At 43.0% G+C, this 12,905-nt stretch overlaps 2 protein-coding genes across 2 annotated transcripts; one reads left to right on the top strand and one right to left on the bottom strand.

The window, feature by feature from the left end:
- Positions 1–109: 109 nt before the first annotated feature.
- LOC135498436 (uncharacterized) lies at positions 110–9,262 on the bottom strand. The gene is made up of 11 exons (XM_064788712.1): positions 9,212–9,262; positions 8,334–8,561; positions 7,890–8,018; positions 7,328–7,443; positions 7,004–7,128; positions 6,585–6,742; positions 3,446–6,465; positions 2,906–3,088; positions 2,181–2,367; positions 1,906–2,010; positions 110–1,486 (listed from the first exon to the last, which is right to left on the bottom strand). Exons 2-11 carry the CDS (start codon positions 8,519–8,521, stop codon positions 1,189–1,191), a joined length of 4,509 nt encoding a protein of 1,502 aa, XP_064644782.1. The 5' UTR covers positions 8,522–8,561; positions 9,212–9,262; the 3' UTR covers positions 110–1,188.
- Positions 9,263–9,501: 239 nt separating this feature from the next.
- Positions 9,502–12,235, top strand: LOC135498047 (GATA zinc finger domain-containing protein 1-like). Its single transcript, XM_064788195.1, has 4 exons — positions 9,502–9,921; positions 10,129–10,188; positions 10,396–10,576; positions 11,858–12,235. The coding sequence occupies exons 1-4, from the start codon at positions 9,568–9,570 to the stop codon at positions 12,163–12,165; spliced, it is 903 nt and encodes a 300-aa protein (XP_064644265.1). The 5' UTR covers positions 9,502–9,567; the 3' UTR covers positions 12,166–12,235.
- Positions 12,236–12,905: the final 670 nt, after the last annotated feature.

Here is a 12,905-nt window from a genome sequence, read left to right as displayed (position 1 = left end):
GAAATTCTTACTCATTTAATGAGTCAATCATCTAAGAATTTGAGCACAATTTCAGCTTAGAAATGGAGCTCATTTTCAGATGCATAACAGAGTGCAGAACAATACTATGTACACCAAACATGGTTTTATTTGTGAATTTACATCAAAATATATGATTTCATTTCAATATTATAATAGTAAACATATTTCTGGTGGTACAGTCAGGCATTTATATATATATGACACATTTCATACTTTATATAACTGGTCCGCTATCAATCATTATATACACGGGGACTGTCGATGGTTTTGGAAAACGTACCTCGATTTTCGAAGCAGTCTTGACATGAAGAAACATAAAGCCGTCTACTATTACACTGCAAGGAGATCAATTAAGGTGGGTAGTATATGGGCCGATAAATTCAGCTCCAGTATTGCCATATGCCTAAACAAGAGGAACTGTGGAATAAAACAAGAGCAGCTTACTACTAAAGAACAATTTAGGGACCGTAGAAAAAGTAATTGAAGCCAAAAGAATTGGGACTCCTGAAATCTTGTTTTCATAGTTTATTTTTGATAGTTTCTTTTAGCTTTTCATAACTTTCACTAACGTTCCAAGCTCTTGAAATACTTTGCGACATGAAAACACAAGCAGTTTACTACTACTAGAAATAAAAATAATGATGATGAAATTTATAGCATACAAATATTGCTTGAATGTATTGCCTTGCGAACACAACAGATCAACAATCCATTTTAAATACATCACATACAGTGGAGACGTTGTTTTTATCAGAGAGCTCTCTGTGCTGATGTGGCTGCATAAATAAAATCACATCATGAGGAGGTCAATTTCAGAACAGCCCAAGTCATCATTCACATCTCAAACGGGTACAATTAACCACATTACATTCATATCACACGGAGGGAATATTTACAAGTCACTGTGATTCTAAAATCATCAACCAATACACGCTATGAAAAACATACGTACACTGTGTGGAGGCTATTTAGCCTGTTCTGGTGCGTCCGTTTCACACTATAGGCCCATTGGACAGGCGTCCCTAAACCGTATAAATAGCATCGACACAGTGTATAGGACCACTACGACCGACAGACAACCGAACACTGCATAATTAATGTAAATAACCGCCATACGAAATGGTGAAAGGCCTCGTCAATAAATAAAACGACCGAACAAAACCAAACTCAATTATTCCTACGGTAAAACAAAACGTAAGGTGTCGCACAAGTGTCCGCTTCGCCGAGAGACGACTGCAGTTCTTCTGCAGAGAGAGGCTTGATGATGTCATCGTCGCATTCGAGCCACTGATTGGTCAACTCTTCGAGTCGGACGAGACCGGGCGACTCGTACAAATCGGGGACGTGTTGGTCTCTCGGCTTTTTGTTCATTGTGGCGAGATCCGATGGGACTTTCACGTAGGCCGTGTAGTGACCGGCAGTGATCGTTAAACCCGAGTGCATGATGATCCCATAGAGGCTGTAACTGCAAAAGGATAGGAATACGACCGTGAAATTTCTTTGGCAATACTTTTTTTTACTGTTTTGTTTATCATCAAAGAGGAAGAGTCCATTGCAAGCTACTCATGTTTCTTGTTTGGGTGTTCTGCTTGCCCCTGGCACAGGTACAGCTCAACTTCACGTCTCAATCGATGGACAAGACGGGAGGGGCCTCATAGCCCAGCAGTCAACACTTTTGGCTACTATCGGATAGGGCCCAATAACCTAGGATAGCTTTCTGGATGAACGGGTGTGGCTTTGAAATAGCTTAAATTCCTAGCTCCTTCGATTGAGACATAGGTTTTCTTAACTGGTGTCTGGGCCAGGCCAAGCAAAATATCTCCCCAAGTGACAAGTTATCACTATGTCGAAGAGACCAGGAATGATTACACCACTCGACCCTACCTGTGCGAAGAAGCTTGACATGGCTTGGGACACGTTGCCTTGAAACACGGTAAGCTAAAAGGTGTCGCTATGTGATCGGTAAGCTTAGACACTCCGCCCAATATGCTGAAACCAGAACACATAATTCGTCAATTACCAAGAAAATGTCAGAGGAAAGGGACTGGGGAGGTTTAATTCAGGTAATGATATTCATAGGTGGATATGATAAGTGATAGGACACATAACACTGTCTAGTTTTCTGGCACCGAGGGTAAATTCTAGCTAAATCTGCAAACCTCATACAAGCTGCAAACCGTTTCACATGGAATGTCAGGATGTCCGGCATCATCTCGTATTGCATGAATCGCTGCGCTTCCACCAGGCGGCAGCACTGATCACAGTAGTACTTGTTCTCTTCGCGAAGCTGCTCTACTTCAGCCATGGCAGACAACATCCAGTCGCTCGTTGTGACGTCGGGGAAATCTAAAAGGAATTTCAGAATTTTACAACGAACTGCTTCAATTCAGTTGACCAGGAATTGTGATCAACGAGTATGTCACTATTGTCAGATACGGAAATGGATGACAAAACAACGACACAACGACCGGCCAACAGTAACCAGAAAAGTATGGGTCATATCGGTAATTAGCCTTGTATGTGTATAATTGTAAGGGGTATTCAGGTAATTAGCCTTGTACGTGTATAATTGTAAGGGGTACCAGGTAATTAGCCTTGTAGATGTACAATTGTAACGGGTATTCAGGTAATAAACCTTGTACGTGTATAATTGTAATGGGTATTCAGGTAATTAGCCCTTGTACGTGTATAATTGGAAAGGGTATTCAGGTAATTAGCCCTTGTACTTGTATAATATTGGAAGGGGTATTCAGGTAGTTAGCCTTGTACATTCATAATTAGAATAAATGCAATGAGTTCAAGATGTGCAGGAACTGAAGGCATACATGCAACTTGGATGACCGTCATGACGCGAAAAGCCTTTGTCGAAATTCACTACATGTACCTTCATCGTCACTGGGTGCATCGGCATCAGCACCATCTCCGGCCGCATCCACTTCCCCAGGCTCTCCTTCAGCGATGGCATTAGACTTGCGGCTCGGCACCGGGATGCTGACATCTTGGAAGTCCTCCTTCCTGGCCGTGCAGCACTCGCATTCGAGGCACCGGGTCTTCAGCACAACCATGCCTGAAAAAAGTGTTGTGAATGTAGAACGAGTGACCTCTTTTTCTTGCCCAACGCTGCAATGAGGTGATCTCAACCTCAGGTGCTCCCTCAGCCTCTCCTGGGGGGGGGGGGGGCACTGTCAGTCGTGTTTCAAGAAGTTTTAGCAGGGTGCAGCACCCTGCCTTTTCTCAATTTTCTCCTTTTGCCCTGCTTTCCACAAGTAGTAGGTATCGCATTTCAACTTAAAGCAGGACAGACTGACACTGCGCCATGCCGTTTCTAGGATTTACCCTTCCTTGCCCCCGCCTTTTTAGACTTGTAGCTGAAACACTGGCACACTAACATCTCGATAGTGCAAGGAGTAGAGAATTCGCTCACCTTGGAACATATTTTCGACCACTTTGACCCTCAGTTCATCATATTCTGAATCGATCAATCTCTTGCCAGTCTTCTTCTGCACGGAGTCACATTTTTCAAGGCAGACGACCGCTTTCCGATTCAGACTCATCGCATCCTTAACAAGATCCGCCATAAGAATCGTCTCCATGGGCTCAATCTCAACCTTGTCACCAGGCTTCGGACAACTTTCATCCTCAGCTGCAGGCGTCAATAAACTGCCGTTAAAATCCAGCGATTTCCGAACTTTGGATATAGTACAATCCTCCTCGAGTGAAGAGGGTTTTATTGGTGTTAGATTAGGACTTTTGTCCAGAGTAACAGGCTGTTTCATCGGACTGATGAAGTTATAGGAGTAGTCAACATTGTCATAAGTAACGGTTCCAGACGCATCTCTTTTGTCGAATTCCTCGTCTAAAAGTCCAGACGCAACGTTAGAGATCGGCGCACCTAAACTGTGCCCATTTAACGACACAATAGGTGGAGACACTTGAGGTTCGGAATCCATTTCATCCTTCACGACGACCCCACCCCGCATGCCTAACCGACGCATCGTCCGTTTCTTTCCAAAATGCGTGAATAAATTAGTCTGGCCGCGCTCTACCCCATGGCGCTGCCGCTTGGGTGCACTTTCTGTCACTATTTCATCACACGTGTCAAACAGCACTCGTTTATTCGACCGAGGGTGTTGAATTGTTGAACTCATGCCCTGACCTTCAGAATTGTGCAGGTCATCACCAGCACTAGAAGAGTTTTTTCCATCAGTCGAACTCTGCATATCTGTTACCTGATCAAGGTCATCAGTTGTATTCTTATCCGGGGAACGCAAAGACTCATGTAAATGTTTTGGACTGGTAGTATCCATAGCAGTACAGCTCGGACTACCAACCCCAGACGCTTTCTTTTCTTTGACTAATTTTTTTTCAGGACTGTGAACTTGACACACTATCACTGAAGGGGACGCCACCTTTTTATTTATTACTTGTAATTTAGGAAGTGGGGACACAACAGGACCACTGGTAGAATCAGTAGCAGTTTCTTTTGGCGATGGTAAAACTGACCCAATCTGATTATCGACCAAATGAGGATGTACTGCAGCGGCAGCCGAGAGGTGCACTGGCAAATTTGTGCTAGAGTCATTTTCAGGTTTCCCGGGCGAGTTCACAACATCACTTTTGATTGAATTATCGGTGGTTTCTGACCCAATCACGTTGCTTTGTGCATTTTTAGTATCAAGACATGCGTCAGTTGCACTGTTCAACCTGTCGTCGCCAAATACAGAGGCCAAATTTCCATCCTGTTGGGATAGTCTGTCATCGTTGCATCCGGCAAATTTAGCACTCAAGTTTCTCTTGGTGTTGCTATTGATTCCTTTGTTTTCCAGTTGGGATAACGTGACGGTCGGCGACAGACTGGCAGGGAGTTTTGGACTGACGCCATTTGGACACATCACCGACGTAGTTAGCGGAATCTCGCAGGATAACGGACCGAGACATTTTTCAGATTTCACAGAAGATGCAGCTTCAGTGGGAAGTCGCTTCTTCGGCGACGCAGTACTTTTCGATTTTGAATTACTGTCTTGTTTCAAAAAGTTTGAAAATGCATCAGCGAACGAGGATATATCTGGTGGACTTGGCTCAACTGGTTTCAACCAATCCAAATCATTGTTCTTTTGCTCATCAGCATCGCCGCAACCCTTCTCAGAAACCAGCGGTGCCGTCGTTGACGTCTGCTCCGTGTTAGCGCTTTTCTTACTATACGTTTTTGCTGTTTTGTTGACTGACCATTTCAGTCCGAGTTCTTCGTCAGTTTCGGCCTTAATTTTTCTATCGCCACTTCCAATTCCATTCACCATTTCCCTTTTTACCGTCGGTACATAATTATATTTTAGAGACTCGGTCTTTTCGACAACAAAACTCTCAAAAAGATTCGATTGGCAATTTTTGTTTTTCCTTTTACCACGTGAGGTCTTAGTGTCTCTCAGGGCCGCAAATTTTTTCGGACTTTTTTCTGCGTCACCATTCAAAACACAAAACTGAGAATGGGAGTTAGAATTTTCAGGCAAAGTTGCCGTCTGCTGCACACTCATTGTCACCAATCCATTTTTTCCCGGGCTAAGCAATATCGTCGTATCCTTCCGTGGACTCAAAGTAATCGAACCCTCCTCATCAACTGACACCAACACATTCGTCTGCTCACCAAGATTTTCCAAAACAGTTTCATCAACTGGCCTACTCTCCACATCAGCGTCCTCAGGACCAGATTTGGACGTCCTAGAGCGCCCTCTTAACGGTGAAACCGTCGCCGATTCTTTCCTACATGTAGTCTCCCTTTTCCTTCTACCCCCGGTACCATTTGTCACTTTCACAGCCTCGACAGTCTCGGAACTTTTTCTCAATTTTGAATGTTTGCCACGTTTGCCATTGATCTGATTCACAACTTCATCATTCTCAACACCATTTTTCAACCTACTTGCCCCATTTTCAACACCATTTTCAAGTCTATCTACTCCATTCTCAACACCATTAGCATTTTTAAGTCTATTTGCTTCATTATGGACACTATTTTTCAGTCTATCTGCTCCATTTCCATCACTATCTGCATCATTTTCACACACACTAACTTTGTCTAGCCTGGACTCAACTTTACCCTTTCTTCTTGTAGTAGTGGCCGACGACTTCGCTTTTGGTCTAGCGCCCCCTCTCATTTGTACCTCTGCTTTCGCTGGCGTCAAATGTTTCAAATCGTAGTTGAAATTACAATCCTTTGACATGTCGACGTCCTCGTTTAAATCGACAACGTCATTTAAATCTAATGTTTTCACCCCACTATCGGGCGCAGAGGAATCTTTCATTTTTTCGGGACTTTTCTCAGTACCCCCTTGTGGCTCGGTTCGAAACTTTGTCAGCTCATGCGTCGCATCCTGAATGTAGCACAACAAGCACCGCAACATCTCCTGCGCATCATGCTGCAAGTTCCCCTCAAACATCGGATTCATCTCTCTGAAAAACATATTTGGGAATGCTTATTTACACTTTCATAAAACAATTCTCTGAAATCAGAAAACATGATTGTGTCAACTTGAAGATCACATGCTATCATATATACCTTTCTAACATACCTCACAATATCCAAGAGCTTGCTCGGGTGCATCACAAGGTCATAGGGGTCGGAATCTTCCTCGAAACTCTCCTCTGCTTTATTCATCTTGATGAAGAGTTTACTTAGCGAGCGGACGAGACGCCACTGGCTTGAGACTTCCACATCGTCGCTGTCATTCTAAAAGAGTCGAGAACAAAGTCACCCCCTTTTCTAAAGAGGATTTAGACATCTGAAATCTTTATAACCAATGATGCCACCATTACATGATGTGGCATCCCTGTTGGTTACAATTTGCAAGAATATGCAATGAACTGCAATACTGACTTTTCTAGTAGCTTTGGTATTGAATGTATTGTGATTACATGTATTTCTCTGGGAGATCATTGCACATGCATAAACAAAAGATAGGCAAGAAGTTTCGAATGAACATTTACGAACCTCACTCCCTGCCAATTTTTCTCGATGCGCCGAGAGCAGTTCTTTCGACAGATAGCCGACGTTGGGGACAAACCCAGGTGTGTATCGCAACACCTGGAGCACGCTGTTAAGGAAGCACGTATTACCTGGAAAGATATGCGACGAAGTTTTAGGAGACCAAATCAGAACGAGCCATCAGTTTGCACAAGATAATAATCAAACTTGACAGTCTTTAAACGACAAAAAAGATTACAAGTTAAGGACTAGTTCATTCTGACAGCGGTAAGGACCAGAGGGGTGCACAGACCTCATGACCCAGGCTTGACCTGTACAGTTCTTACATACCGAGATTCCCAAAGGAAGCTATGGCAGGTCTAGGTTCATTCACATGATCAGGTATTTCAACATGTTCAACTGTCTCAGCCTTGGTCTCCTCAACTGGTTCAGTCTTTGTTGGTGTCCTGCAGGAAAAAAATTCAAACTAGACAAGCAGCGGATTTACAATCATACTTTGGCAGACACCACAGGCCTGTTCACTTCACCTACCAGCAGGCAGCCAGGGCCTTCACAATGTCAATGTCCCACGAGTCATCTCTGCCTTCTAATCGAGAAAGTCGTACATCAGAGGCCTGGCAAGACAATCTGTATACCCTCAACTTGCCTAAAATAGCCAATTGAAGTATGCCCCCTGCTTGCACTTTGACTTGAGACTGACTGTAGTTGTACAGTATAACAGTATGAGACTTGCCAAAGAGGATAGGCGGATCTCTCAGCTATGCAAAATGACAACAGACAACCATGCAAATGAATTGACACTATAGTCGATGAGATTTTCAAACTTGATGAAGGAGAGCATTGCTACCACAGAGATAAAAAAACAAGAACCATCTGGTAGGCGACTACTTACTCCTCCTTTTTTGGAGTTGCCTGATCTCCCTGCTTCTTGCCACTGCTCTTCTTGAGAGACAGACGCGATCTCTTCGGAGCAGCACTGGTGCCCTGTTGGGCACCTACACTCCCCACCGTCATGGCTGGCCTGGAGACAGAAAAAATATTCAGTTTTCAGAATCCCATATTTGATGTCGCACCCAAGGACTGCTAGGTTTGAATTCAATACTGCCCGGGTAGACCTTGAATTACATATTCATCCAAAAACACAGGCCAGTGCTTCATTGTTGGTGAATGGTCAACATTTTTGGTCTACCCAAGCAGTCTTGATTACACAATCAAGGACCGTCAGCACAGCATTACACTGACGAAAAAACAAACAACTGCATGTAGGTCGAGGTAAGCAACTGGCCTCTGTCGAAGCTGTGAAGAACATCGCAACTGCACATGCACTTGCACTGACCTGGCCCCATCCGTGTCATCAGAATGCATTCTCCTGGCATGTAGTTTCAGGTAATCTGGCCGCGCAAACCGTTTGTCACACAGTTCACATTTTAGAGGTTTCTCTCCGGTATGAGTGAGAATATGGCGTCTCAAATCACGACTCGTCAGGAATGTTTTGGGACAAGTGTCGCATTGGAATATGGTCATGGTACAATGTCTTCGACTTTGGCCGAGATGACATCCGATTCTGAAATAGACAGTTAGAACCAATACCCAGTTATGAAATGCACCTCTGCCTTGATGCGCCCGATGTTGTTCTGATGCCAATTTGTTTTCAGAAGCTCAAAGGCCAAAGACGAAGCCTTTGTCGAGCTGGCAAACTCCAGGCCCAGCAGTTGCATGCATGTCGTGCAGTCAATCAAGGACGGTCTGGAGGGTGGTCGGGATAGACGAATTCGATGAAGTTTGTTTTGGCACTGACTAGTCATGCGTTTCACCTTGAACAATGGATCGCCGTGTCTCTAGGCATTGTCCAGCAAAGTCGACTTAGGCCGTGTTCTGAGTGTGCACAATTGACTTGTTTTGGCACTGTAGATGAAGCCAGTGCAGGCTCTGTAGGCCTATATCACTGTATAAAGATGCATTCTTTGGAGGCACAAAGCACAGACAGAGTCCTATCCTACTCTGACATGTCTATAAACGTCAACACTCGTGCATTGTCATGCACCGAGTCTAATGCACTGGACTGAAAGTGAAAATGCGATGGCAAAAAACTTTTTTTCGGTCGTTTCATTCGGCGTACAAGAACTGATCTCCGTGTCAACTGAAGCACTATAACACCTTATTTTTCTATTTTTAAAGGTCATGATGGTCAGATTATTCTGGTTGCTAAATTACCGAGTTTTCAGGAATAATTGTCTTGTCAAAATTTGATCATCGCTTTTCCGCGCCGGGCTTGGTCACGTGGTTTTGTGGCCTTTCGGCAACAAGAACCACCAATACGCAATTTATTTGAGATTAGGTTTTGCACTTATTACTCACTATTCTTGCTTTACAATGCATTTTTTTCCTTACCCTTACAATAATGATGTAATATCATCATTTTAATTGTTCTCAAATTGGCCATTTAATGATTTCAAATTAATTTTCCATCGCTAACTCAGGATCAATTCCCAAGTAGAGTCCCAATATGGTGGACAATTGACCACAAAAATTCAAATTTTACAGAGAAAAATCAGATTTTACCTATCAAAATGCCATTTGGTGTCAAACCAATATGCGCCACTTGCAAGACAAATCTATCCACTATGTGGAGAAAGGGACCTCAGGGCGAGGTCTTGTGTAATTCCTGCGGTTTGAAGCACTTGAATCCTGGGGCTGAAGGTGGCGGGACAGATAATGGAAATGGCAATATAAGCGGTGGTAGCCAAGCCAGCAGTAGCACCGTCAACGTTGTGAAAACACAGAATGGTGCAAGCAATAGTAGCGTGCAACAGGGTGTTCTCCGGAAGAGTGCGCGTTTAAAACCGACACGACACAGGCACCAGAACATCACGAAGGGCATTGCTACGAAAGGAAAGAGCAGGAGAGTTATTTTCAAGAAAAATGTGAGTTTCTTCAACTTCAACAGCATTTGACGGAAGAGACCGTGCATGCAACAACAATAGCGGTCAGTGTCAACAGACAAGAAGGGATGGGCTTGTTCTATTTGATTTCCACTCCAGAGAGATTGAAATTTATTCATTGAAAAAGTTGTGGGTTATGATTCAATCACATTTTTACTATCCTTACCTTGGATCTTTCTGTTTTTCCAGCCAATCAAATCTCCGAATCCCGTTGCCACTGTTGTGACAAGTGATTGGGTATTTTATAAGGTGAGTTTTAAAAATAAAAGTACAATTCACTGAATGACTATTTCATACTTTCGTATTATAATCTTTTTCTAAAACTCGTAGATTATGCCCAGTGTGATCATTATCAATATCATATCAGTTTTGACCCTTTTAAACTTTGAACCCAATGAACTGTGTGGAGAACAGCATCAGTTACAAACCTCAATTTTTGTTCTTTTATTTTTCTAGGGTACTTACTTCCAAGCTGGTGACATCGTTTCTCTTCTTGATGAGGATGGTGGAGTCTACTACGGCCAGATCCGCGGATTCTTGCAAGACCAATTCCTTGAGAAGAGTGCAATCATTACCTGGCTACTGCCAACTCAGGCCAGTCCAAGAGATGTCTTCGATCCGTCTACCTATATCTTGGGTATGATATCATCATCTCATCAATAATTAATCAAAAATCTAAAAAGTGAATGATCTATCAATCATCTTTTTAAATAACCTCTCCATCAATGTAAGATCAATCAACTCACTAAACTGGTTTACACTCAGTGCAGCATGCCTTCTTGACTTGAGGTCTGACTTTCTTCGGAGACTTACATGCAGGCTGATCTTTGTAGCTGTCACTTTTAAAAGGATTATACTGATAAAACAGATAAGATATTGTTAATTTCACTCAAGCCAAGTCCAAACTCATATGGTTCATCCCCATTTCGCCTACACCCATTTCGCCTACACCCATTTCGCCTACAAAATTTATCCGTTTCGCCTACTCACCATTTCGCCTACTCACCATTTCGCCTACACCCATTTCGCCTACTCACCATTTCGCCTACTCACCATTTCGCCTATTCACCATTTCGCCTATTCACCATTTCGCCTATTACCCATTTTGCCTACATCATTTCAAATGTTTCATGATAGTGACTTCAAATTCAAAAGATGCTTCAGCCTTCTAGTCTAATTTGAAATGTCTATTGGTGCCAGAATTTTGTAACGCTTTTAGAAATATGCAGTTTATCCAACTAAATACCAACTAAATACTATCAGACGAACTGAGTAGGGTCATGAGTAGGGTCATGATTTGGCTGAAAACAGTGGAAATATCATGGTCTCTCAAATTTGTCCAATTTGAAGAAAAAAAATTCGTGGACAACCACCAGTTTTAATAAAATTTCAACATTTACTCGCCTGACTGTCTGGAATGTCATATCCAAATTTCAGATTCACAACCCGAAGCATATTTTGATGCAAGGCGGCTTAAAAAATCAATGGTGGTCTTGTCTCAAGAGGCCGGGTTGAAATGATAAAGTGTGGTAAAGTTTAACTGGGAAATATGCTATAATATGAAGGAAAAAAACCAAGCTCAACAATTCGTAAAATTGTTCAAATGTCCAGCGCACACCACTCTTTTCCTTTTTAGTAGGCGAAATGGTGAGTAGGCGTAATGGTGAATAGGCGAAGTGGGTGTAGGCGAAATGGTGAATAGGCGAAATGGGTGTAGGCGAAATGGGGGTAGGCGAAATGGGGGTAGGCGAAATGGGGGTAGGCGAAATGGGTAATAGGCGAAATAGGTGTAGGCGAAATGGGTGTAGGCGAAATGGGGGTACACCGGCCATACACTTTTGTTGTTGTCTCTTTTTCGTTTCCCTCACCCACTTTTGGCGACATTTTTAAGCATTTGACATTCTTCTTGTCATTTCAGGCCCAGAGGAGGACCTACCACGAAAACTTGAATATCTGGAATTCGTCTGCCATGCCCCATCAGAATACTTCAAGTCCTACCGATCGCCTTACCCCACCGTTTCACTCAAACCCGACCTGTGTTTTATATGGACAAATATCGGACCAGATATCCGAACGATTCCGACCACGGATGAAATATTCGGTCCTAAATGTGAGGAGATACTGCCAGGAGAAGTGGGACCGCGACCAACAACGCCTAAAAAAGTTGATTTGCACCGAAAGTCCATGGAGAAAAAGTTGGACATTATTAAAATGGAAATAAGTTGAATAGTTAGACAGCCTTGAATGTCTAAGTGCAATTTTGTATTTTGTGAATAAATAATGTTTTAATAGTAAATGTATCTTGTTCTTTTTTATTACAAGTCATTCAATACCTCTTGTGACAATTCTGTCGACGGCCATCTTTCGTCTCCTTAATATTGAAACAAAATGTCAAATCTGGTATTTTCATATTCCCAATAGGCCTATCCGATTATGAAAATAGCTCACTCCTGTTTCCAAATGAGCAGTGTTGGTGAAGCAGGGTGGCGGTGCAGTCTTGTCCCGAATCTCGCTGCTAAAATAAGGGTGACTGTCCAGTATGCCCCAGCTGATCGTTGGCTGATCCCGGCGCTCTGAAAAAGACCATTCCCGGCCCTCTCACATTGCAGCAACCCAAAGAATATCACCCGGATGCCAACATAGACCATTGCTCTTGCTAAGATAAGACTGTCCATCCTGAAATCCCTGCCTTTTGGCCTGTCCATATATTGGAGTGGTGGCCACCTTGTCTCTCGCGTCATGAATCTGTTATAGTGACCATGGTCCCCATACCCGTGTACTTGTCGTCGTCGTCGTCGATGTTGGTTCATTTTGAGCAAAAAAAAACTGAAAAAAATGTTTGTACTTAGAAATTTTTTCATCACTGACAAAAGAATTCTATTCTGCAAGGGAAAATTATTCTGGGCCACCCTGTAGACACTCTTTGTTTTCACATTCTTCAGTAATGGATACACAATAGAATTCTA

This window comes from Lineus longissimus, chromosome 13, assembly GCF_910592395.1.
Source record: "Lineus longissimus chromosome 13, tnLinLong1.2, whole genome shotgun sequence".
Taxonomy (NCBI): domain Eukaryota; kingdom Metazoa; phylum Nemertea; class Pilidiophora; order Heteronemertea; family Lineidae; genus Lineus; species Lineus longissimus.
Note: the sequence above shows the minus strand (reverse complement) of the source record. Positions and strands in the feature narration are given on the sequence as shown.

Coding starts and splice junctions, on each gene's coding strand:
- LOC135498436 (XM_064788712.1), bottom strand. CDS start 8,521: ATGACCATATTCCAATGCGACACTTGTCCCAAAACATTCCTGACGAGT. Junction 7,444..7,889: donor GCAACTCCAAAAAAGGAGGA/GTAAGTAGTCGC, acceptor TTTTTCCTGCAG/GACACCAACAAAGACTGAAC. Junction 6,466..6,584: donor AAGCTCTTGGATATTGTGAG/GTATGTTAGAAA, acceptor TATGTTTTTCAG/AGAGATGAATCCGATGTTTG.
- LOC135498047 (XM_064788195.1), top strand. CDS start 9,568: ATGCCATTTGGTGTCAAACCAATATGCGCCACTTGCAAGACAAATCTA. Junction 9,922..10,128: donor GAGTTATTTTCAAGAAAAAT/GTGAGTTTCTTC, acceptor CTGTTTTTCCAG/CCAATCAAATCTCCGAATCC. Junction 10,189..10,395: donor GTGATTGGGTATTTTATAAG/GTGAGTTTTAAA, acceptor TTATTTTTCTAG/GGTACTTACTTCCAAGCTGG.